This window comes from Podarcis tiliguerta, assembly GCF_965153285.1.
Source record: "Podarcis tiliguerta genome assembly, chromosome: 9".
NCBI classification, from domain to species: Eukaryota; Metazoa; Chordata; class Lepidosauria; order Squamata; family Lacertidae; genus Podarcis; species Podarcis tiliguerta.
The window spans coordinates 20,030,472-20,056,171 of NC_139542.1; the positions used below are offsets into that span (position 1 = coordinate 20,030,472).

The 25,700-nt window shown below is 43.3% G+C and overlaps 1 protein-coding gene across 9 annotated transcripts in view; it reads left to right on the forward strand.

Annotated features, from left to right (window-relative positions):
• The first annotated feature begins 2,174 nt into the window (after positions 1–2,174).
• RAP1GDS1 (Rap1 GTPase-GDP dissociation stimulator 1) overlaps positions 2,175–25,700 on the forward strand; it is a 91,651-nt gene continuing 68,125 nt past the window's right edge. For 3 of the 9 annotated variants that reach the window (XM_083398417.1, XM_083398419.1, XM_083398421.1), the window contains exon 1: positions 2,175–2,889. In XM_083398417.1, coding sequence (XP_083254543.1) covers positions 2,886–2,889 — 4 coding nt within the window. In that variant the 5' untranslated portion in view covers positions 2,175–2,885. The remainder of the gene's footprint in view (positions 2,890–25,700) is intronic. The other 6 variants (XM_083398416.1, XM_083398418.1, XM_083398420.1 and 3 more) reach the window with 3 other exon arrangements.

Genomic DNA, 25,700 nt, shown 5'->3' on the forward strand with positions numbered 1-25,700 from the left:
TGAGCTTTTGTATCAGCTGTTAATAGGGAAAGAACACATTCAAAGGTTCCAATCTCACCTTTTCTGCTCTCAGTCCTAAGCAACTTATTTTTAGTCTTCACTTCAGCTCCTTCACAATAGCAAAGCTCATCATTAACAAGCTGTCTCAAATGCTCAGATCTTGCAAAGGAATTTTACTTAGGCAGAAATAAGGAGTTATAAGGCATAGGTTTGTTCCTAGGTTTCTCCCACAGATATAACATTAAGTAATGTTGTTTCTCATTTGTTGACATTGTAAAAGTTACTAGTTATCCTAGAAGGAAAAACTTTTATCTGAACTGAGATGGTAACTGGTAATCTCAGTTCTGGTACTGAAAACAAATTCCTGAGTTGAGATACACCCTGAGACCTGCCCTGTTCCTTAACTATAAGTATATGTCAACCACCATTTCTAAACCACCATATTGCCCTTGGCTTTAGCTGGTGGATCTTCTTTGGGTTCTATGAAAAAAGAAAAGTAGTTCATTCAATGCTCACCCCTGCTATATGCCACACAATGGGAATATGCAGAGTGCTAACCAATCCCACTAGGCCTCACATGAAAAGCACATTCAGCACTTCCTATGAACATAGGAAACAACTGCACATACGAAACTGCCTTACACTGAGTCAGATCATTATCTAATGCAGCTTTCCCCCATCCTGGTGATGGATTGCAGATCCCATCATCCCTGACCATTGACCAATGGTTATGGCTGATGGGTTTTGAAGTCCAAAATCGTCTGAAGGGTACCAAACTGATATAACTCAGTACTGTCTACTGTGACTGGCAACAGCTCTCCAGGGCCTCAGGCAGATTTCTTTCCAGATCCTGCTACCTGGAATGCTTTTAAAAGATGCCAGGAACCTTGAACCTGGGACCTTTTAGGTGCAAAACAGGTGCTCTCAGACATGAGCAACATTATGGGTAGCCAACATTGTGCACTCGTTGTTGTTGGGCTCTAACGCCCATCAGCCCCAGCTTAGCGTGTATGTGCTCTTCCTTTGGTGCACTTTGTAGGGAAATATTGGTAGTGGTGGGCAAGCTCTTTCAGGGAAACTTGTGTACTTTTACTAAAACCTCTCACTTAAGAACCACTGATATGCCCCCCCCCCCCGCCAGAAATCTGGAGAGATCAGCACCCTATCCCAATATAAAGGCTCCCTCGGTGCTTTTTGTTAAATAGCAGTAGTAATGTTCAAAGGGGACGCGGGTGGCGCTGTGGGTAAAAGCCTCAGCGCCTAGGGCTTGCCGATCGAAAGGTCGGTGGTGCGCTCCCGTTGCTTGGTCCCAGCGCCTGTCAACCTAGCAGTTCGAAAGCACTCTCGGGTGCAAGTAGATAAATAGGGACCGCTTACTAGCGGGAAGGTAAACGGCGTTTCCGTGTGCGGCTCTGGCTCGCCAGAGCAGCTTTGTCACGCTGGCCACGTGACCTGGAAGTGTCTCCGGACAGCGCTGGCCCCCGGCCTCTTGAGTGAGATGGGCGCACAACCCTAGAGTCTGTCAAGACTGGCCCATGCAGGCAGGGGTACCTTTACCTTTTTTAATGTTCAAAGGCTCCTTTATTAGGGCCGGGGTTGCACTGGAAACTCTCTGCCCTAACGTTCAGTGGGCAGGTGGCGGATCACAACCACCTACCTGTTTGGCTAAGGCCTGCGTTCATAAAATTGTACAGTTCGAAGGCACCCCAAGGCTCATCTAGTCCAACCTCCTGCAATGCAGGCTTTTGCCCAACCCACCAGCCTGATGCTCTACCAACTGAGCAATTCCAACTCCTTTAATACTGCTCTTAATCAGAACTCTAGCTTTGGTTGTCTGCAGCTTATTTCCAGCGGGAATTAGTTTCAGCCCATGTTAGGAAGAGCAACAGAGCTCTTCACAGGTGGCCCTACCAATTCCAGCCTCTGCATAAGGCGCGCAAAAAGGACCGCTTTGCATAGGACAACCCTCCGCCTGGCTGGGCTCAACGTGCATTCACCATTGTTACACACACGGGAAAAGGAAACGCACACACCCCAAGCCAAGCCCTGATCTTCTGAAGAACTGTATACTATAAAACCCGTAAGCACAGCCACCCATGGCTGGGTCTCGCCGAGGGGCCCAGCAGCGTCCAAGCCAAGGGCAGGTGCGGCGGCGGCGGCGGCAGCAGAAGGGCGGAGACCCTCCCTGCTCGCGGATCGCAGGCCACGCGGGGCTCCTCCCGGGTGGCGCTCTGCACCCGCCTCCCCGCTCCTCCCGCTGCGCTGCCGGCCTTTGTGTTTCCTAAAGGAGGGCCTTGCCCAGATGTACGGAAAGGCACTGACTCATAATCCAGCCGGCATACACGGTAGCAGAGAGAAACCCCGTTTCACTCTCCTCCGGGCAAAGGGAGGAAGCAGCAGCAGCAGCAGCAGCAGCAGGGCGGGCTATTGGTCTCGGCCGGCGCGCGCGCGCCCTGAGCGCACGCACCCCGGAACCGTCCCCTGTGCCTCCGCCTCCTTTCGCTGCTTGCGAGTCAGGGCGCGGGCGCGGGCAAGCCTCCCTCTGCCTCCTCCAGCCCGGCGGCGCGCGCACGCACTGGCGTGCACACACACATACACACACACTCACGCACACCCAGGCACGGCAGGAAAGGCAGCGAGCGCCCCGGCTGCCCCTGCCTCCTTCCTAGCCACCCGCCCCTCTGCTCTCCTCTGGCCGCCGCCGCCTGTCCGTGCGCCTCTTGGCCGCAGAGCAGCTGCACCGGCCTCGGGCCCCGCCTGTCCCTCCCTGGCCACTGGGGAGGCGGCGAGAGCGAAGCAGCCCCGCAGCAGCCGGGTGGAGAGAAAGACTCTCTCTTCTCCCAGGAGCGCCTCCTCCTCCGCGCCCCATTCCTCCGGGCGGAAACATGGGTAAGTCACCTCAAACCTCCCCGGCGGGTCCCCTCCCAGGGCTCGCCAAAAGGAAGCATCTGTTTGAGGGGAGGGAGGTCCAGGCGGAGTCCGAGGTGGTCGGAGAGTTAAAGGGGCTCGTTGGCGAGAGGAGGGTCCCTCAGTCTTCGAGGGGTGGCCGGGGAAATGGGGCCGGGAGGTTGGAGGAAGTGGGGCGTTCTCCCAACGCCACCCCCTCCCAGGCTCTCCCCAGCGCACGTTGTGTGGCTTCTTAAGGTGCATCCTTTCCCCGTTGTCCTCCCCCCCCTCCACCACCATTATGGGCCACCACCCCATCTCCCCAGTTGGCTTCCCTCTTTCTCGCTCCGCGTCCTACAAGCGGGAGAAGGAAGCGGACTTCATGCAACTTCCTCATCCGCACACAACCCGGGGATGGAGCTTGGGCTGGGTGCAATGTGCTTCTCTTCTCTTCTCCCCCCCCCCCCCCCGCCTTTTCTAATTGATGCTTTCCACCTTCAGCCTCCCAGCGATATTGCTGTCTTAGGTACAGCAGGGGTAGCGGATGTATAGGAAGCCCATGACGACACAGACTCGGTTCTGATCGAAGTCGTGACTGCCGGGATTGTTAGAATAAAAGTAGATGCTGGCTTGATTTAGGGTGGGTTGAAATGGATGTTGCCTTCAGTGCATTTCTTGGTCACACCAAATCTGTGTGCCTCACAATAAGGACCCCATTCTTAACTTAAAATGCACCAGCGGCCTTTCTTAAATATTAAGTTGATGCAGCTCTTGCGATGTTACCAGTAAATCAAGCAGCTTAATTAAGCTGACTATCAGTCTAATAAACTTAACCTCAGAGAATTTGGCTTGGTGGCTGGCTTAGTTTCCTCAGTATCAGGTAAATTATTTGCGGTGTGTGTTTTGTCACTGTGATAAAGCCAGACTTTGCAGTATCCTTTTAAATATATTCATAATATATGTTACTTGATGCTGTCTCTTGTAAATCATGACTTTCTTGTGATGTAAGGCAAGCTGTGGATTTAAGGCTGCAATCTTGCATGAACCTACATCTGAGGAGGCACACACAGGATTGCACTGTCATTTGGGAAAGTAGGATTAGCATAGAAATCTTCAGAAAACTGTGTTGGTCTTGAAAGTAGTGGGTGTTAACTTGCTCACTCAGCTTTTCTAAGGCCTGGCTCTCCAAACTGCTGATTGCATTGAAGATTTCCTTGGATGGTTTTACCAGCTGAGTCTAAAAACATGATATGAGGTCATATGATGCAGCCACCTTGCTGAAGCTAAGCAGGACTAGGTCTGGCCCATGCATGGATGCGAGTCTACCTGGGAATTCTGTGTATATTCCCTTGAGTTCCATGAGGAAAGAAAAGCAGGATAATATACCAAATGAACGTACTGCTACCTATGGCCCTACCTTGTTTTCAGACTAAAAGAAAGCCATTATGTAGGGTATTATATATCCATTATTAATTTAAATATATAGAAGGGGGAAAGGAATTAACTAGCTAGTTACAATGGAGAAATACTAATGTCATTGATCTATGGCAGAGATAGTGTTCAAATTGAAAGAACAGGCCAAGATTTGTTACTTTATTTTTTAATAAATAAAAATTATATATTAAAATTTAATAAATAAAACACTGGCATATTTGTGTTGGTCATTGCTGGCACATAGACTGTTTCAAAAGTTGAAAGCATGTAGGAAAGGCCTACCTCTTCTGTTTTTAAAAGAGAATATTTCTTGCCAGGTAATGTCTAGAGATGGTTACTACTTACAACACGCTACCAGGCGACTGGCTGTTTGCAAGCCTGTATTAACCATAGTTCAGGGGGAATTCTTGGGATATCTTCCAGCGCTTGAGCCTACGGAGGTGGTCTTGGTGTGATGAGGTATGGGATACTTGAGCATGCCAGCAAAGAGGATTGGGGAGGAATCCAAGCAAGGCAGCAAGCAGCAGAATTCAAGCAAAGCAAAAAGAGTACAGAGTATACAGGAACCAGGCAGATATAAGAGGGTGGAATTTGGTATAAAACACAGTAGGGCAGTACACCAGTACCCTCTCCCCTTTTGGGGGACTGCTTAAGGGAACAGTGAGGTCATGGAAACTAAACTGGTTTCAATGGGTGCAACAGCTTGAGTTCAGGGTGCTCTTGAATTTCACCCAAGACAGAACCCTGGCTCCCCCCCTTTTTTTTGAGACAGAAGCATTTTCAGAGAGGGACAACATATTGCGGCAGATTCTAGTGTCTGAAAACCCTGTGATTACTTATCCATATTATAATATAAGTAAATAACAATATTTATAGTATAGTGATTATATATCTTACCCTTCAGTTTCCAATAAAACCCAAAGGGAGGTTTACATCAACAACCTAAGAAAGTTAGCAGCATGGGTAAGTTAAGAATAATTTAAAATCCTGGGTAAATAAAAGATCATCACTTGGTTCTACAAAATGAATGTGTCTTGTGCTCCAAGCAAGTTCTGATTTTTTTACTGCCTGCTGGCCAAAATGGAAACAGGGCATTCTTGGGGTACTCTAGAATTACATGCATTGATTCCACCTGATGTACCCTATACGGGTAGTGAAATGCCAGTCACTTGCCATGCTGGGGTCTTGACAACTAGAGGTAAGCATGCTAATGATCTGTGTTTGGCATGGCTAGCAGCAAGTAGTGAAAACTGTTCCAGGGGGTCTTGGAACCTATGCGGTGACATAGCCAGAGTGGCTGTACTTAGGGTGCTTTGAACTGGGTATGAATTAAGGCGCCAGACTGGCTTCTTGCTGCAAGCTGGTAGTGAACTGCAAAAAAGCTATTCTGGTATCTGAGATCCACTCACGAGATTTTCGACAGGAGCACAATGGATCAATCTACTGTTCCCTGCCAAAATTTCACAGAGTGGAACCATTTTGCTGCTGCTCATCCTTAACGTAGGATTTGAGAGCGAGTCTGGATGATGCTATAACATCATTGGTAATAAGTACAGTGTTCCCGAGGCTTTCTTTCCATGTGGGCACACGACTAAGGTTCTTTTGGCTAGCTGTAGGCTCTTTTACTGCCCATACTTTCACGATTACATCATTCTTGTTGAGTAAGACCTTCCTGTAAGCTGTATATCTACACGAATGCGTATATTTAACAATGCCTCCTGTTTAAGTGGTTCGGTAACTTGTATCTGTCAAAATTGTGGGGTCTCTTGTCTTTCTCTTCTTTCCCCTCCTCGTTACGTTTCCCCACTTTGAATTGCAGTCTTAGGTATGCTTACTTGGAAGTTGGGGCCTTTGATTACAATGGGACATGCTTACACTTAGGTGTGTTGAGAATGGCAGGCTTGGGTTGCAGCATTGCATCAGGTTACCTGCCCTTCTTCCCTTCTACCTCCCTTTTTGCAGCACTGGGTTGTAAGTTTTTTGAGGGGAAACCTGTAAAGTTGCTGCACACAAAATCATGGTAACAGTTCTATTATTATGAGAGTTATTCTAAGGACATTGCATGTAGCACAAAAGTAGTGGCAGAATAAAAATTACCTTGTCATAGGAATACAGGAAGCTGCCTTTTATTGAACCATGTCTGTCTTTCTCTACATCAGGGTGATCCAACTTTTCATACCAAGTTGGCCACAAGAGTACTTTGACACAGAACCCGTGGGCCGCACACTGCCATGCCACGTGGAAGGGGGGACGAGGAGTGAGGCCAGAATTTAACACACACACACACCTGGCCCTCCTGCTTCCTCCCCAAAGCTGGCTAAGTGAGGTGCTGGCTTTGGGAAGGAGATGTGAGGCTCTGACAGGGTCCTAGAGTCCCCCTACCTCCTTTCCAAAGCTGGGAAAGCATTATCTAGGCTTTGGGAAGGAGACTGGATGACTCTAGGACCCTGTCAGAATTCCATGCCTCCTTCCCAAATCCCAGATCCTCACTTACCTGGCTTTGGCAAGGCAAAATTGCTGCAGGGGGCAGGGGCTGTCAAATGTTGCCTCTCCTGAATTTCAGACGGGCTTCCTAGCCCTACCTAGAGAAACCAGAATTGAGCTCTGGGCCTTCTGCATTTGAAGCATCTGGTCTGGCACTGAGAAGAAGTTGGGAGAAGAACTTCATACAGCTATGAACAGGAGGGGTTGTGCACTGTTGGAAGACGACTGTAATCTTGAAGGCTGCATCAAGGGAGCAGTGGTGCCACAGAAGGGAGAGCCCACATAAAGGTTATCTGTAGAAATGACTGCTTAGAAGCGGTCCGTCTCTCCTCCCCCCTCCCCCCCCCCCCGCCTCGCATCCTGGTTTTTGAATAGCATACACAAATCGTGATTTGCGATATACTGCCAGGTCAAAAATCATGAAACCGATATCACAATATGGACTTCAAGCTGGTTTTGAACGATATATTGTCCAGCCCTATTCCCAGCACACACAAACTCTTGGTTTCATTAGCAAAGCCAATGTAACGCGGTCAGTCCTGTTATATTTCACTCTGGTTCCACAGCCATTGCACCACTTCCAGAAGGCTTATTTTCTGAAGTGTTGCTATTATGCATTTCATTGGGAGGGGAGGAGAGGAGGGAAGGGTTGAGTGAGAGGAGAGGTAAAGAGGACAGAAAAGGCCACTTCTTAGTTGGCTGTAGGTGGTTCTGCAAGCATCCCTGCTGTTACTGAGGAAGTCGCCATAATCAAAGCTTGAGTGCCTGAGCAGTTGGCCTCATTTTCTGCCAGCAGGGCACTCACCAAACTTTGCAGAACCATCTCTCTTTGAAGACAAGCCTTTCATAAGAACTATTTTTTTTAAAAAAAAAAAGAACCTAGCAAATTGTAATGACTTTTCTGTGCTCAATAATTGTAGTATGAAGCTTTTGAGGTCTATGTAGCGGCTTTCATGTTAATCTTCCTCTCTGCTCTTTACAAGGTTTATTTTCTGCACTTTATAACAGTTGGAAAGCCTGAGAAATAATATATTGAGGGTGTTTTTTCCCTCCAGTACTAGATGTTCTTTGTGAGCTCCTACCCACTTGGTAAATCATGTCAAAGAATCAAACATTTGCTTCCCTGAGCACTAAATTGCTAAGTCAGTTTCATGATTAAATGTTTTGAATCTTCTACCCCTAAGAGCGTCGTGTATGCAGTTGGGTTTCATATAGACCTTGTAAACATTAATGTTATAATCAAAAGATGTATGCCATTAATATATGTACATAGCAGTGTGTGGGAGCTCGGCAATTGTAATAGGTTGCCTGTCACTTACTTAAAGCAATTTTTCTGGAAGTGACTTTCCAAGGAACTGAGATTTTGTTTCTCTTGAAATTTTTTGGCCTGAAAAATATTATCTATAGATATATATATATATATATATTCAGAACTGTATTTCAGTATGCCAATTTGTATGATTCATTGAATTCATTTGCAATTATTATATAATGTGACAAAGGTTGAATATCTTGCAGTTGGACTTTGGACAGATTTTCAAAAACAAAAACCACTCCTTTACCTTTGGTGAACAAGAATTCAGGTGTCACAACAGAAGTTTCCATTCAGGCCATTAGTAGTACTCAAATACTTAATGGTTTCATGTGTAAATGGGCTAGTAGCTTTTATGGATGTGTTTTCAGGCCTGTATCATATAGCATGGTATCCAGCATCAAATTAGGTGATGGAACAGGGCTTCTGCTGCACTCAGCTGTGGGGTGGAGAGGAAGCAGGATGTTGCCCTCATGGATTAGACTATCTTGCAAAGTGTGTGCATCTGGTCTTTGCCAGGGTCAATCCGCACACGCAAAGTCAAAGGTCAGGAAACACAGTCCAGGGTCAGTCCAAGTAGGTCAAGTCTGAAGTCCAGCGGTCAGGATCCAGTCAAACCCGAACCACAGTCCCATAGAGGTCCAGGAGCATCCAAGCCAAGGTCCACCAACATGGCCACTTCAGCAGACACAGCACCTCAGCTCTGGTTCCTTTTTCTACTTTGTTTGCTGATTGCAGCAACTGGGCTTGATGAGGGGTGTGGCCCTCACCTGTCCTGAGCCTACTCCAGCTGAGGAATCACACCCCTCCTCCCAGAGCTAGTGAGCCTCACCTGGCCAACTAGGGAGCTGGGCTTTGGGCCCTCGCCTGCCTCAGCCTCCTAGAGCGCCCCTGCCACTGCTCTCTACACCTCAGTGCCCACCATGGAGACAGGGTCCCCTCTGGTGATGGGTCCTGCTGCTCTGGTTCCTGTGCATTGACCTTCATCCCCTCACCATCTTCCATCACTCTGTGAGTACTTTCTTCCTCATCCCCTGCTTGCCCCGAAGTGTCCCAGTCCCAGCTACTGCCATCGCTGGGATCCTCTTCCTTCTCCCCGTTGTACTGCCAGTTCATGACATGCATAAGCATTGGCCTATATGGTGGTAACAATGATAAGATATATTGTTTAGGTAACACCTGGTAGGGGGAAGTGTGGATAGGGGAAAGCATATTTCAGGAATAAGAGCGTGCAATATACCGAGATTTCAGTTCTTGGGTTGCTTCGCTTTATATGGATTTAGGATCATTGAGTTTTCAAATCTGTGCTTGTAGTTCATTTTTTATGTGTTAAATACTTCTAGACTAAACATGTGTTAATAAAAAAATAGGACCTTGTCCATTGAGAAACCATATTGGTGTCTCCATGAAGTGCCAAGGTACCTGTGAAATGGTCAGATTTGTGAGGTATCAAAAAATCTATGTAACAAAGGCATTTGGGGCTACAGAGTATATTGTTATTTTTCTGTTTCGATATGATTAAAGATGCAATAGAAGTGCATCTTTTGTTGTATTGCTGTGTTCTTGGCTTTGGGGCTGAAAATAGGATTATAAATAATTGTAGTTTAGAAAAACAGTGAGTAAGGGGCGTATAAATAACAGCTGATAAGGGTGCATAATGATACACAGTGTAGTAGAGAATATGGAAAGGGATAAATTTTAGAACCTTGATCATAATACTAGAACTCGGGGCTATGTTGAAAGAATCAGGGTAGACACGGTGTGCAAACGAAGAAGTTTGCTCTGTCGGGACGTAGTGTGGCCCATCATCGTTGCTTTAAAAGAGGCCAATTTATGGAGGATAAGACTATCAAGAGCTAGTGGACATGGTGGCTATGTTCTGCTTCCACTGTTGGAGGCAGGGTGCATAGGGAATGGGGGTTGTGCTGTTGTTGTCCAACCCTGCTTGAGGACTTCACACAAACATCTGGTTGGCCACTGTGATAACTGGATCCTGGACTAAATTGCCAGTAAAATGGACTAAATGATCCAGCAGGATTCTTAGTAACATGGTGTTGCAGACGATAATGATAAATGTTTCTGTTATCCCATGATTGCTGGGGGGGGGGGGGAATGAAGCAAAAAAGGCAACTTGCTTAAGGGCACCTAGTGAGTTCATGGTTTAAATGGGCTTCATAGCTCATGTTTAGGGGCAAGTCAACAAGGAATTTCTCCTTTGCAAGCCCCATTTGAAATGATTTATCAGTGATTTATGTACAAGTAGCAGCAGGGGAATCCTTAAAAATATTATATCTTCATTTATATGCAAGGTGCTTTTTTATTTGTATACCATATTGATTTTGGTAGGATAAGCTTTGTGGCTTAGATGATCTTGTAGTTGAAAGTATAACTCTTCACCTAAATCTTTCATTATTATTCTTCCAGCATGTAGCATCAGGCACTCTAGGTTTAGCAGTAAACAGACACCAAGCAGTGATGTGGGTTTAATGAAAAAGATTCCAGAAATGCCCTGGAAAGTGATCTAATCTAGTATATTTATTTTACTTTTGCTTAGTAAAGAAAGCTAGACACTTCAAAACTGCCATACTTGTCTAATACTGTATTTGCAAGTAATAATTTGTGATTTCTTTCCGAGGAAAAATAAAGCACTGGAATTTTTTCTGCCCACATTGCTGACATCAACTTTATTGCGCAAATGTTTTAAACAAGTTACTGGCTTGCTCTTTTCACCTACTGCAATGCAAAATTATTAGTCCTGACAGGGAAATGCTTCCATAGATAGATCACTTCAACCTCTAACTCACTCACTTTACTTATATCTCTACATTTCATTCTTTAACACTCATTTAGCACTCTTAAGGCTTATTTCACTATAATTTTGCCAAACTTTCTCTGTATTCAAACAGACTTAAAACCTTAATACCTAACAAAACACAGTAACACCAACAGTATAATGCAGGTATATTAAGAACTTATTCATGAAAGTGCAGATGTAGTAGAAACTTGTTTTACGTGTTTGAAATGCATGGGTTTTAAAAGGAATAGAATGACTCTGCATAAACTGCGGCTGAGTTGAACTGTAGCTCTTTGTTAACATTCTTATATAATTATTCTATACTTTTAATAATAAAAAAGATTTAAAAAATAACTTCCTGGAATAAAAAACCCCAAAAGGTTTAACTGCCCACCTAAGTGCAAGCAGAGAAGAAACTTGGCAGATTTTCCCAGAAGAAAAGCGTTAGGTCAGGATTTCCGAAACTTGGGTCTCTAGTTGGTTTTGGACTACAACTCCCATTATCCCTAGCTAGCAGGACCAGTGGTCAGGAATGATGGGAATTGTAGTCCAAAAACAGCTGGAGACTGCATTTTTTCACTGCTTTTTGCATGCTGTGATTCCTTAAATAATAATTTATTCTGCTTTTCTCCTGAACTATGCTGTTTGCTTCCTTCACACCCTATTGTAGATTGTTTGCTCCCAGGTTGTAAGATAAACGCAAGTGGTTGAACCAGGAAATTCCTTCAAGATAGGTAAAGGGACCCCTGACCATTAGGTACAGTCGTGGCCGACTCTGGGGTTGCGGTGCTCATCTCGCTTTATTGGCCGAGGGAGTCGGCGTACAGCTTCCGGGTCATGTGGCCAGCATGACTAAGCCGCTTCTGGCAAACCAGAGCAGTGCACGGAAACGCCGTTTACCTTCCCGCCGGAGCGATACCTATTTATCTACTTGCACTTTGACGTGCTATTGAACTGCTAGGCTGGCAGGAGCAGGGACCGAGCAACGGGAGCTCACCCTGTTGTGGGGATTCGAACCGCCGACCTCCTGATCAGCAAGTCTAGGCTCTGTGGTTTAACCCACTGCGCCACCCTTCCTTCAAGATAGTAGAAGTAATTGGTTGCTACTGCCGAGCTTGTCTTCCATTCTAAAATGGAAACATTACCAGAGATGCTGAGGACCATTTCCAGTATTATTCAACACCTCTATTCTAAATGTGTTTTGTTGGAAGGAAGTGCATTACTTTCAGGCAGGTGCAATTTAGGATCACAGCCAAAGGTATTTGATAAACAGCACAGCATTAAAAAAAATCTCAAGGTGGCTTAGAATTAAAAACAAACCACAGTCCAAGAAACACTGTGAATTCATTAACATCTCAAAAATAACACCGTGATAGCACAATGGGAAAAAAAAGAACCATAGCAAACAATGTTGAAAATGAGGATACCAAAATCAAATCATACCTGTAAAAAGTTCCCATACTTTTCCCCAGATAAACATTTTTATTATATTTTAATATTTTAGGTAAGCTGCTTTGATATTTTTTCCCCCTCAGGGTGGAATATAAATAACAGTAAATAAGTTAGGTGAATATTGTCTAGCTCTCAGGCCAAGATCCACTGAGAAGAAAGATCTGTGGAAAATCCTCTGAACAACACGAGGAAGAAGCGCTGCACTGTCTGTTGTCTTTCTTTGTCATGGGGATAATTAGAAGGAACTAGAAGAAGAGTCATGGAAGGGAGGTTTGTCTGAGAATCTAGCAAGATGCTTGACATGATGGTTGCCACACACCATTGGCAACATAGGGTAGTTCTTATAGGAAAGTATCCATTTTAGCTGGAGATGTGATGGTGCCACCTTCCTCCAAACATCTCCCCTTCCATTCTCATTTCATGGATCTCATACATTCCATCATAAACCCTAGGCTGGCTTCCTGTCCACTTTCAGATCTTGGACAGATTCCATTCAGGGTTTCGTTTTTCTTAATCAAAAATAGTGATTGCACTCTCTAAAAAACAAAAACCCACCACAAATTTTTGAATTCGTTTATTTATTTTGTATACCAACCCAAGATCAGGGTGGTTCACAACTTAAAATCACAGTATTATTTTAAAGGAAATACTGTGCATAATAAAGACAAAGACAACCCAATAAATCGCCCCTTCCGTAGCACATTTAAAAGGGCATCAGATGTCAATCAACGAAAGGCATGGTTAATGAGGAACGTTTTCGCCTGCTGCCTTAAGGTGTATAATGTAGGTGCCAGCTTAACCTCTCTGGGGATTCCACAAATGGGGAGATCTGATCGTTTGAAACCCAGATTACATTACTTGTTCTCACTCTACATTTATTTTTCTGTCTATAAGATGCCCCCATGTATAAGACGCCCCCAATTTTGGGGGACTCTGATTTAAGAAAATGGGGGGAAGATGGCCCCCATGTGTAAGATTCCCCCAAATTTTGGACATTATTTTTTAGGGGGGAAACCTAGTCTTATACACACAAAAATACGGTATATATTTTTTGAAAGTAGAAACACTGATACTCTCTGAATCACCTGAAAAGGCCTTGTGGTAGCTTTTAGTTCTGCAGTGTATTGGTTTAAATAGTTTAAATTGGGTTACCTTCACATGAGCAATGGTCTTTATTTAGATGTTATTAAACGAATGCTTTTCGGTACTGTCTAGTACATACTCTTGTACTTTTATGTTTTGTAACACAGATTTTGGATTCTGCAAAATCCCTACAGTTCTATCCCAGCGTTTTCTGTGGTGAACCCATAGCAAGAATAGACATGGCTTAGTACAGGAGTGCCCAGCATGGCGCCCTTCAGATGAAGTTGGGTTCCCAGTTCCCATCACCCCCAGCCAGCAGGGGCAATGGAGAGGGACAGTGGGAGTTGCAGTCCAGCAACATCTGGAGGGCACCAATTACTAGAGAAATTTTTAATACCACATGAACTATATGACCATGTGCTAGGTAAAGGTAAAGGTACCCCTGCCCGTACGGGCCAGTCTTGACAGACTCTAGGGTTGTGCGCCCATCTCACTCAAGAGGCCAGGGGCCAGCGCTGTCCGGAGACACTTCCGGGTCACGTGGCCAGCGTGACATCACTGCTCTGGCGAGCCAGAGCCGCACACGGAAACGCCATTTACCTTCCCGCTAGTAAGCGGTCCCTATTTATCTACTTGCACTTTGACGTGGTTTCGAACTGCTAGGTTGGCAGGCGCTGGGACCGAACAACGGGAGCGCACCCCGCCGCGGGGATTCGAACCGCCGACCTTTCGATCGGCAAGCCCTAGGCACTGAGGCTTTAACCCACAGCGCCACCCGCGTCCCACATGACCATGTGCTATTCCTGCTTAAATCCCAATGCTGGCTTCCTGTCTTCCCAAGTTTTTTTGTTTGTTTGTTTTTTGTTATTTTCCTTCAAAACCCTCTATGGCCCTGTTTCCCCCATGACTTTTCTTCCTCCAGCGGAGCTGCAGCCACCCAAATGTTTGCTTTATCCTCTGATTTACTAATCTGAAGATTTGTACTCCACCTTTCAATCACGTGATTCTCAAGGCAATCTATGACTAATTGTTAATAACACAACCCCTTCCCCAAACTCACACATCCCCTGCAGTGGCCTTTTGGACCCAATTCACACTTCCTTTCAGTTCTTCAGTCCCAGGTCAGCTAGGAGTGGCGGCCAGGTGTGGGGGGTTTTTTAGCAAGGAGGTGGGAAGCAAACTCCCTGCAGCTTCATCGTCTCAGTGCAATAGGTGTGTCCAATGGATGACTCTCTCTTATTGACCCTGATGCCTAGAGCTGCTTCTCACAGTCCCCCCTCAATGCTCCTTCTCCTAATTTCATCAAATCCTTCCTCAAAATCCACCTTTTCTTTGGCGCTTTTGGCAGAAGTGCTTACCCTTCAAACTCTACTGTAACCAAGGCTGTGTATAACTGAAATTCTTGCAATTTTTTGGCGTGTTTTTGCTTTGTGTACTCCTTCCCCTCTCCTGTTGTCTTCTTTTGTGTTGATTTCTTGTTTTTTTAAAAGCGCCCTCTCGTAATTTATAAAGTGCTGTGTCTGTGGATGATGCTATATGAATAAATAAAATAATGGAATAGGTTTGGTCTCCATTGGGGAAGAAGCAAGAGAGAGCAAATGAAATAAGAAAGCAAAGTTGTGGTGATATAGAAAGGAGACGAGAAACAACAGTGTAAGGGAAAGAAATCTAATGGGCAAATGGTTTAGTGGAGCAATGAAAGAACACAGTGCGCTTAAATAAAAGCTGAAAGATAGATTAAAGTTATGGAGGATTCTGGTACGCTAGCTAGAACACATACTCTCTCTGCCTCTTGAGTAAAATTAGGACACCTTGGTAGAGAGGTAATTGTGAAACACATAGACCTATGGAACAGTAGTTCAGTAGATTGTCCCTCATAAAAAATACCTTGGAAATGCCAAATGAAATGGTAAGTTGTTTTCATACATAAGAGCATGTGACAACATTCAAGAAAGGGAAAGCCATTTTTGTGTACCCATGTATAATACAGTAGCCAATAGTTCCTGGAAATTAACTTCTTAAATAGGTTGAGAATGGTTGTTTGCAGGGGTTGGGTCCAGTTCTCCTCCCCGTTTCTCCTGTGACCACCATGTGAAGCCAGGTTGCAGCTGTGCCACTACAGAAATCCCCCCAGGTGGCTGTTTGTATCACTCCCCAAACTATTAGCACCTCCTAAATTCAAAAGTAGGGACAGTGGTTGTCCAATACAGGAATATATGGACTAACCCTAGTAATTAATGGTAATGATATTTAACCAATAATAATTATTATTTATTATTTATATTTAAACAATAATTTAAATGTCTACTTAGAAGTAAGTCTTATTGAGCTCAGTGAGGCTTATCCACAGGTAAGTGGATATGGAATCATAGCCCAATACTGTGCTACTAGTTAGATTGGCTTCAACCAGAGCCAGGGCCTTTTCAACTCTGGCTCCGGCCTGGAGGAACGCTCTGCCTCATGAGACCAGGGCCCTGCAGGATCTGATTTCTTTCCGCAGGGCCTGTAAGACAGAGTTGTTCCGCCTGGTCTTTGGCTTGGAGCCAATTTGATTCCCTCCCTCTCTTTCTTTTTTCTTTTCCTTCTCCTCCTGCGATGAGGCTACATTTTAATATTTTAATGTTCCATTATTTTAATGTTGTACTTTACTTTTGTTTTTAAGTTGTAATCATTCATCTTGTTTTTATTATTGCTTGTAAGCCGCTCTGAGCCCAGCCTTGGCTGGGGAGGGCGGGGTATAAATAAAAAATTATTATTATTATTACTATAGAAGTTACTTGTAAGTAATGCCTTAGTATGCATTAGAGATTTTTCTGGCATTGTATTAATGCTTGTTTAAAAATAGAAAAACTCTTGCGTGAAGGATGTGGAGGGACCATATGTCCTACAGGTGCTGTTATTTTTGTGTATTTTTCAGTGTGTATCTCTTTTTAAAAAAACCACTTTTGTAACTATAAATAAAAACAGTTTTGGCAATTTTATACCTGGCCCGGGGGGGGGGGGGGGCGTTGTTGGTTCTTCCAGTTGGGATGCACACTTCAGAAAAGGAAATAGACAGTAATAGACTTCTCTCTACATCATGCCCACCGTTCTGCCTGTAGGTTGCGAGGCTTTACCTGGGATCTTCTGCCTGCAAAGCTAGGAGTCTGCCACTGAGCTACTATGCAGGATCACTTGCAGAACTCTGAATTGTGTTGGGTTTTTTATATGCAGTATAAGAGATAATTAGTCACTTTTGTTGGGAATAGGGTAAAAGTGCTGCAGTTGAGGCCAGGGAACTGAATTTAAAAAACCCAAAACATAAATGATGAAAATAGAATTTTTCTCTTCCAATGTCACAAACTCCTAATTTTCAGCTTTGCAATAAATTAATATAACTGCATCTGTATTGGAACTATTTTAAACTGTGTATACAGTATATGGGATTGTTTTTAAATATTTGTATTGTTTTTATAGGTTGAAATGTTTTTATTGGTTTATATACGGAATTGTTTGTGTACTTTTCTCATTCTATTTGTTTTATAATTGTATATTTTATCACCGTAGCCCAGCCTGGGGCAGGTAGGAAATCAAATAAACAAGCATGCATATGTTTGTAGATGAGATGGGATGAATCTGGAGGTTTTAGAATGAAAGTGTGTAAACTCCTTGGTAAATTATTACTCTATTTTGAAGAACTCATATTAAAACCTAGAGACTTCTAATACATCTTACAGTGTATTTAACAATGAAGACATCTCGGGGTTTACTTTATGGTGTACAGAAGCCTTATGCAATTTTAATTAGTTCTCTCATGCACAGGTAAGAACCCTTCAAAATCAGAATGCATAGAAGGAGTGTATTGTCAGATTAATAATACAAGACTCAGCCATGCTATCTGATTTAGTCAGAACTCCTTATTGATTTTAACAGAGAACTTGCTTAAAAATCAATGGTGTTGTATGGACCTTTGGTAATTTTTCTCTGAAAAAAATGCCACAAATTTAGCACAAAGAACACCTTAGAAATATTTCTACAGACTGTAATGGAAAGTATAATAGTCGGTTGATATCTGCCTGTCTCAGGAGACAATGAAATAATAATAATAATAATAATAATAATAATAATAATAATAATAATAATAATAATATTATACCCTGCCCATATGCTTATCTTGCCCTAGCTTCTCTGGGTGGCTTCCAGAAAAAAGACAGAGGGAAAGAAAAAGAGTGAGGAAGAAGGGGGGGGGGAATCAAACATTAAAAACTTCCCTATACAGGGCTGCTTACAGATGGCTTCTAAAAGTTCTATAGTTACTTATTAACTGACATCTCCTTGACATCTGCCAGGAGGGTATTCCACAGGGTGGATGTGACTTCTGAAAAGGCCTTCTGTCTGGTTCCCTGTAATTTTTCTTCTCACAGTGAGGCAACTGCTAGAAGGCTCTCAGAGCTAGATCTCAGTGTCCAGGATGAACGATGGAGGTGGAGATGCTCCTTCAGGTTTACAGAGTGCACATTTGGGAGTGTAGTGAAACCATTGGAGGGCTACAGATGGGGTGTTAGGGGAGGGGCAGTATCGACTGCTGGGGGACATGTGATGCTTCTTCTGGGGTGGTATGACCGCCTTTGGTCCCCACCGCGCACTCTCACCTCTCACCTGTGGCTCCTTGAACTTGGCAGCAGCCACAACCTGGATATGCCTTTAACTGGCTGGCTAAACAGTACAGTAACATAGATACATGCATTTATTTCAGAGTGTCATCTTAAAAGTGCTGATGATATGTTTCTGTTTTGAGAAAACAGAATAAGAAGCATGATATAGATAGATAGATAGATAGATAGATAGATAGATAGATGATAGATAGATAGATGATAGATAGATAGATAGATAGATAGATGATAGATAGATAAATTTAGAAGCTTTCTACTTGCTCAGTCTTTGCAACCGTGCGTTGTACTTAGAGTAGATCCACTGAAATGAGTAGCTCTAAATTAGTCATGTCCATTAATTTCAGTGAGTATAGGTACGACTACTCTGTGTCTAACATTGGGCATATGCGGTTGTTTCTAAGCTATTATATTCCCTCCAGATGAGTCTTAGGCTTTGTTGAATTTCCAGAAAAGGGTAAGCTTTCCAAATGTGTAGCAATTGATACAAATTGATTTATATGTGTCTTCATAATTTCCCTCATAACAAGAGAGTTTAGTCAAAGAGGCTCTTTAGGCCTAGCTCACAGCTGTGCTACTGGGTTGATGGGACTTGTAGGCCAAAACATCTAGACTGAGGGCACCAGGTTGGGGAAGGCTGGCCTAACACCACATTGTTGGAGGTTATTTTTTTAGTTCCACTCTGTTCATGTAGGCAGCCAACTTAAGAACTTGTCAGTTACACATTATCTCTGGCATCAACTGTGTCACCCTCAGCAGCTGCTTGGTCTTGCCTACAAGGCAGAACTGGCCTTGGACCTAAGATATTCAGAGATTTTTAGGCTTAAATCAGCTGATTACAATAGGCCAGAGGATTTTAGGAAGACAGCCGAGAATGGTGTGTGTGTGTGTGTGTGTGATGCAAAGGAGGAAAGCCCTCATAGAGTGGGGAAGTATACAGCAGCATGAAAATCTTGAGATAATGGCTTTTCCAGCCTTCAGATGATGATAAAGTCGTGTATTCCCAGAGGGCTGAAGGAGCCCACCAGGTTCACTGAACAAAGTCTATTGAATGACACATTTCTGAGGAATGTGGCTGTTTAGAGTTGGAAAGAAGTGAGGTGGAAAAGAGTAATGAATTCAACTAGCAAAATTAGAATAGGTACTGAAAACGGTATAGTTATCCCATTTGAGTATTTGCCCTTGCTGATGAATACTCAGATTCAGATATTTACATCCTTGGTAACTTTGACAATTTCAGCTGGCTGCATGGAAATTTTCAACACAGTACTCTTAACTTCTTTATATTTGAGATTTTCGTAATTAGAACCATCCATATCCAGTAAAAGGCACTCAGCTGAGAGTAGATTAATACTGTACCATATAAAATCCAAGATGAAATGTTAATAAAAATGAAATCACCATACTTTATCAGAACTGTCAGCATTAATTCTAATCTTGTTTGCAGAGCAAATATTGCAGCAATGCATTGAGATTTCTTTGCAGCTATACTTAATTGTTCTGACATAAGGTGTTTGGGGGGGGGGGAATAGAAAGGGTAAGACACTTAATGAGGAAGCTTCTCCATTCTCCCAAGATGTTAAGAGAAGATTTGTTTACCTGTGGAGATAGGCACTAAAGTTTCTAGTATAAATTAATGGACTGTTTGAACTGCAGTTAAAAGAAGTATGAGATTCAAATTGTTTAGCTGCATTTCAGTTTCAAAATCAAATTAATGTAGGGCAATATGGGAAAGAGAGAAAATGTAGTTCCCTGCACTGAGGTGACACAAATCCTCTAGTGTAGACATCTTATGAAACAGGACACATAAGATGTTCATCAGACATAAGCTTCCTACTTCCCTGAATAGACATTAGGGAAGGCTGAAGACTTCTTACTTGAGATCTGTACAGGGGGAAAAAAATTCACAGTTGACTAGTCTTAAAGAGCACTGAAAAATCCAAGAATTTTGCAATGGAAAAGTGGCCCTCCCCCCAGTAAATTATAGAATTGTGAACCAGCTCATATAAGCAAGTCCTGAGTTTTGAATTATCTTAAATGTAGTCTTACCAAGTCCTGGATTATATGATAGTATAATTGTAAATTTATGACTTACTGATTAATTAAAGGGTTCTGTTGGAGCCTGATAATTTACATAAGGAATTTATAATACCAATGGACTATTATATCTGTAATAGTATGAATTTATATCCACACTTAAGGGCATGCCACAAGGCTGTACAGTAGAAGTTCCACCAGCCCGTAAGTGTTGTATCTGACACTGGGTAATGTAGGGAAATCTGTCCTTGACGAACATGGTCAAGGTCAGTGAAAGAGCTTTCTTGTGTGTCCTTGCATTGAAGACACAACTGAGCTCAAGTGTCTGTTTGAAACATGTGGTTAGAAAGATGACATGCTCCTTTTTTCTTTTCTTTTTTTCTTTTTGGCACATAGAGAGGTACTGCATGCAAGTACCGCATCCTCAAAAGGTGTATACAGTGGTACCTTGGGTTAAGTACTTAATTCGTTCCGGAGGTCCGTTCTTAATCTGAAACTGTTCTTAACCTGAAGCACCACTTTAGCTAATGGGGCCTCCCGCTGCCGCCGGAACACGATTTCTGTTCTCATCCTGAAGCAAGGTTCTTAATCCGAAGTACTATTTCTGGGTTAGCGGAGTCTGTAACCTGAAGCGTATGTAACCCGAGGTACCACTGTATGTATTTTCACCCACATCTGAAAACTAATTACAGTCATACCTTGGGTTACAGACGCTTCAGGTTGCGTGATTTTGGGTTGTGCACCGCACTGAACTCGGAAGTACCGGAACGGGTTACAGAAAAATTGATGGACAATGCAGCACTGGCAAAACTGACATACAAGCTACGGGACAAGGATAACTGTGACTTTAAAGATGAATGGGAACCCTTTACAAAGTATTTGAAGACGCAACAAAGCGAACTGGACTCCTTGGCTGGTTTTGAATAAACATTCACAAACTTTTTATTGATAATAATCAGCTAAATAGTTTGAGGATCTATATAACTGTGTAGCATGCAGAAAACAGCATTTTTAGAGAAATCAAAGACTGGAACTGAGGGAAGTCGGGGGGTGGGTGGGTTCTGTGGGGGGAGGGAGGAAAAATAGGGGGAAAATAAGGATATATTTCTGGGTAATATGTTTTGTTTTAATTTTGAATAAAAAGTTATTAAAAAAATAATAATTACAGAATCGTAAAGTTGGAAGGGACCATAAGGGTAATCTAATCCAACCCGTTGCGATGCAGGAATCTTTTGCCCACCGTGGGGCTCAAACCCATGACCCTGAGATCAAAAGTTGTATATTGACTGAGCCATCCAACACATCTAGTCCAGCCTCCTGTTCTCACAGTAGCCAGCCAGATGCCTGTGAGAAGCAGGACATGAGCACAGCAGGGTTTCTTCCACTATTAGCAACTAGTATTCTGATACTAGAGGTACTGTATAGGACTCATGACTAGTAAATATGAGGCTTAAGTTTTTTTAGAAGTACAGTGGACACTCCAGTTGCGAACGTAATCCGTGCAGGATGCACGTTCACAACCCGCTTCTGCGCACACGCGGGTTGCGATTCACGGATTCTGCGCATGCACAACCACCAAAACCCGGAAGTAGCCCGTTCCGGTACTTCCGGGTATCGGCGGTCCGCAACCCAAAAAAACCCAACCTGAAGCAGCTGTAACCCGAGTTATGACTGTACTGTATGTTTCTGTGTATCTGTTCAACACATTCAAAAGATGAACAGCGAATATGATAATTCTGTGTTGAATACTGTATTTAGCACCTGTCTGGTGGGTGATAACATCAGCGTTCACAGCAGAAATTGCAGAGGGAAGTTGGGCACATATGGAAAGCAGGAAAATCTAATAGATATGTGAGCAAATAGAGGATATATACTTTTCATTGATACAGTTGGTAGACGTTAGTAGATGTGTCTCATCTTGTTTTGTGACATTGTTTACACTTTCCTTGGTGTAAACCAGAGCATATTTTCACAAGTGCATGTTAATAGCCATTTGGAAGCCATGCATGCCGGTTTTCAAATGTGACTGCTTTGAACTGAAAAAGCTACACCAGTCGGCTATTTTGTGTTGCGATGCCTCTGCTTTTGGTGAGGTAGAGTAACTCATTCAGTGCTTCGTGTGGTGTTCACTCAGCTGTTTTAGGAAGTCATTGAGTAGGAAATGATTGAGGATTCACTCAAGAGAGCAACCATTGCAAACTGTGAAGACTTTGTGAACAGACCCAAAGATCCAGTGCAGATGCAACAGCCTAGAACGGTGGCTAAGGGTGGCCCTGGGACTGCATGCTCATTGCTCCCTATCCACCATCACCTCCATTGCTGGAATGAATTTCTCCCCTACCTCCTTAACCACAGCTAAGCATTAGACCAGGGGTCAGCCGACTTTTTCAGCAGGAGGCCGGTCCACTGTCCCTCAGACCTTGTGGGGGGGCTGGACTATATTTGGGGGTGTGTGAACTAATTCCTATGCCCCACAAATAACCCAGAGATGCATTTTAAATAAAAGCACACATTCTACTCATGTAAAAACACCAGGCAGGCCCCACAAATAACCCAGAGATGCATTTTAAATAAAAGGACACATTCTACTCATGTAAAAACACGCTGATTCCCAGATCATCCACGGGCTGGATTTAGAAGGCGATTGGGCCGGATCCGGCCCCCGGGCCTACCCATGCATTAGACTGACACCAACTTAAATCGCAAGTTCAGCCAGTGTTCTCATTAACAGCATTCCTTAAAATCCTGGTTGAATGGGAACCCTGGTTAGCCTTAGCTGTTGTTGAGACTGGTGCCTCGATCACAATAAATGGAATAAAGCAGAGCTTTCATGGAAGGGAACATGTGGTCTTGTCGCCTGCTCCCTGCTCTTATAATAGCAGATGAATTTCTGCGACCAGATAATGCAAATTAGAAAACTTTGCAGAATTATTGTGCACAGACATTTGTAGAGACCAGATTAATGGGGGGGGGGAGGGGAAGCAGGCTGCAGGAGGAGAAATACAAAAAAATGCCTCCACCCATCTTTCACTGATGGATTCCTTCCATCAGCAGATGAACATTATTAGGTACTACGCTATGTTTGCATGTTAGATATATAATGTAAATGCCAAGCATTTGAATTAATGATGTTACTAATGTGACAGCTTCATTATAATGAGGTTTCATATTTCCCTTTAACCGCGCCACCTGTCATTCATAAACTCAACTATTTGTGATCTACATTGTGGCAAACAAGAAATTTTGACGGAACTTAAAGTATTTGAGAACTCGGAGTTAGACAGAATTGAAGTCATTCTTGTTGCGTTTTACTTTATATGGTCCATTGCCAACTGCACCAATTAGTCCCTTCCAACTCTACAGTTCTATGCTTCTGTATCCCATCACAGCACACAAGCAGCCATCCATCCAGACACTGACTAAATCGAGACCTGCCTGGTTTCAACCAGGCAGTAGCCTCCAGACCAGGCATCCTCAAACTTTGCCCTCCAAATGTTTTGGGACTACAACTCCCATCACCCCTAGCTAACAGGACCAGTGGTCAGGGATGATGGGAATTGTAGTCCCAAAACACCTGGAGGGACGAGTTTGGGGATGCCTGCTCCAGACCATACCCAGATTGGAGTTGGAGTCAAACAACATCTGGAGGCGCATCCTTCATTTACCCCATATAATTTTGTCCTAGGTGGGGCTGTTGTTCCAGTTTTAAAGGCTATAGTTTAATTAATGGCCTTGCTCTTAATCAATCCAGTTTTTAAATTGGTTAATTAATTTTATAGCATCTTGGCACAGATGGTATTTTGAAAACGTGAAGATAACTGTTTGTCTAGAATTAACACCACAGAGGGAGAATTTGTGGAAATATCTTAATTCTAACACTCAAAATCTACCAAGGGTATGTGTGTGCTTTCCATTGTGTGCGTACACACAATTTTAAATTTGCCACCGCTGAGTTTCCTTTCACAGGGAATAGCTCTTGCTTAAAATCTGCAGCAAATGCCTTAAGAATTAATCAACAGGATTAATTCATCAGTGCTTTTATCTCCATATGTATGAAGATTCATGTGGTAAAATAAGGTACATGCAAAGTTGGAAAGTGTCAGATGTAATTCTATTCCTACCGAGAGTTAAATAAGACTGGATTTAACCAGCACGTGCCTGGACACTTTGTTCTGAGCACCATAGATGACATATATAGGAAATATAATAATAAAAATATATATTATAATAATTTATTATTTATAACCCGCCCATCTGGCTGGGTTTCCAGATGCTTCAGCATTCCTGATGAACAACTTTTAAAGTCATTTTGACTCCTGTTCTCTGTACTCCACGCATAAAGAATGAAATACTTTTCAATAGGGGTGAAATTTCGGAAAGAATGAGAGGAAGCATTTCTGTCTACCCTTGCAGCATTATATATAAATAGTAAAACCCTTTGGTCATATGCTTTCCTTTGGCCAGTTAGTTTTTTGGGGGTGGTAAAATCTGACTTCTAAGCTCAGGTCCATCATTGCACGGTGAGATAGTAGGAATAAGGGAGGGCTTTTGTCTTTGTGGTGGGGGGTGTGTGGAGGAGATTTCCAAGGGCCCCATTTCCCACCACACATTGTAAAGCGTTTGCACTTTCCTCAGCTACTGAAATTTTCAACAGGAGTGGATGAAAAGCTTCTCTGCCAGACTGGGCCTCAGAGGCTATAGAAATTTACTGGCAGAAGGATCAGTATGGCTTATGGAGAAGGATCTATTCTTATTGTCTTCCCTGAGGCCTCATGTGATTGTCAGGGAGTATTTACTAAAGCACATTTTTGACATTTATCTCACCATGGGGTGGTTAAAAAAACACTGCCTGGCGTTAGCCAAACAGTTTTGTGAATCCACCGTGATAATACCTTTGCAGCTGCCCATATTTGTTGGTTTACTACACTTAGGTTTACTGCACTCTTAATATGATTTCCTAGGCTATCTGAATACAGAGTGAGACCTGTTTAGCTTCAGTAGTACCACCACTGAAGTACCATCATTTCCCTCCAAAACCATTTTCTGGGTGTGATGAGCCATTTACTTTGCCACACACCTGTTGGGTATGTTTAGACTGGTAGAAGAGAAGACTGAGAGAAGATATGATAGCCATATTCAAATGAGATAAAGCTTATTTTCTACTGCTCCCAAGGGTAGGAACCGAACCAATGGATTCAAATGACAAGAAAGGAAATTCCAACTAAACATTAGGAAGAACTTTCTGACAACAAGAGCTGTTTACCAGTGGGATGAATAATCTCAGAAGGTGGTGGATTATCCTTTACTGGAGGCTTTTGAACAATGGTTGGATGATCACGTCATGATTAAATCTATACTTTAGTAATCAGATACCAATCAATCTAAGAGGGGTCTTAGACGTATTTCCAGTTTAGGAATTGATTGGTCAGTCCAGTTTATGCCTTTCAGCCTGTTTTGCTCATGCAGATTGGGTTGATGGGTTTCAAAACATCTGGCAGGCCACAGGTTCCTCATCCCGGTTCTAAATGGGAAAATGCACATTTTATAGTTCTGCAGCCCACATAGGTAC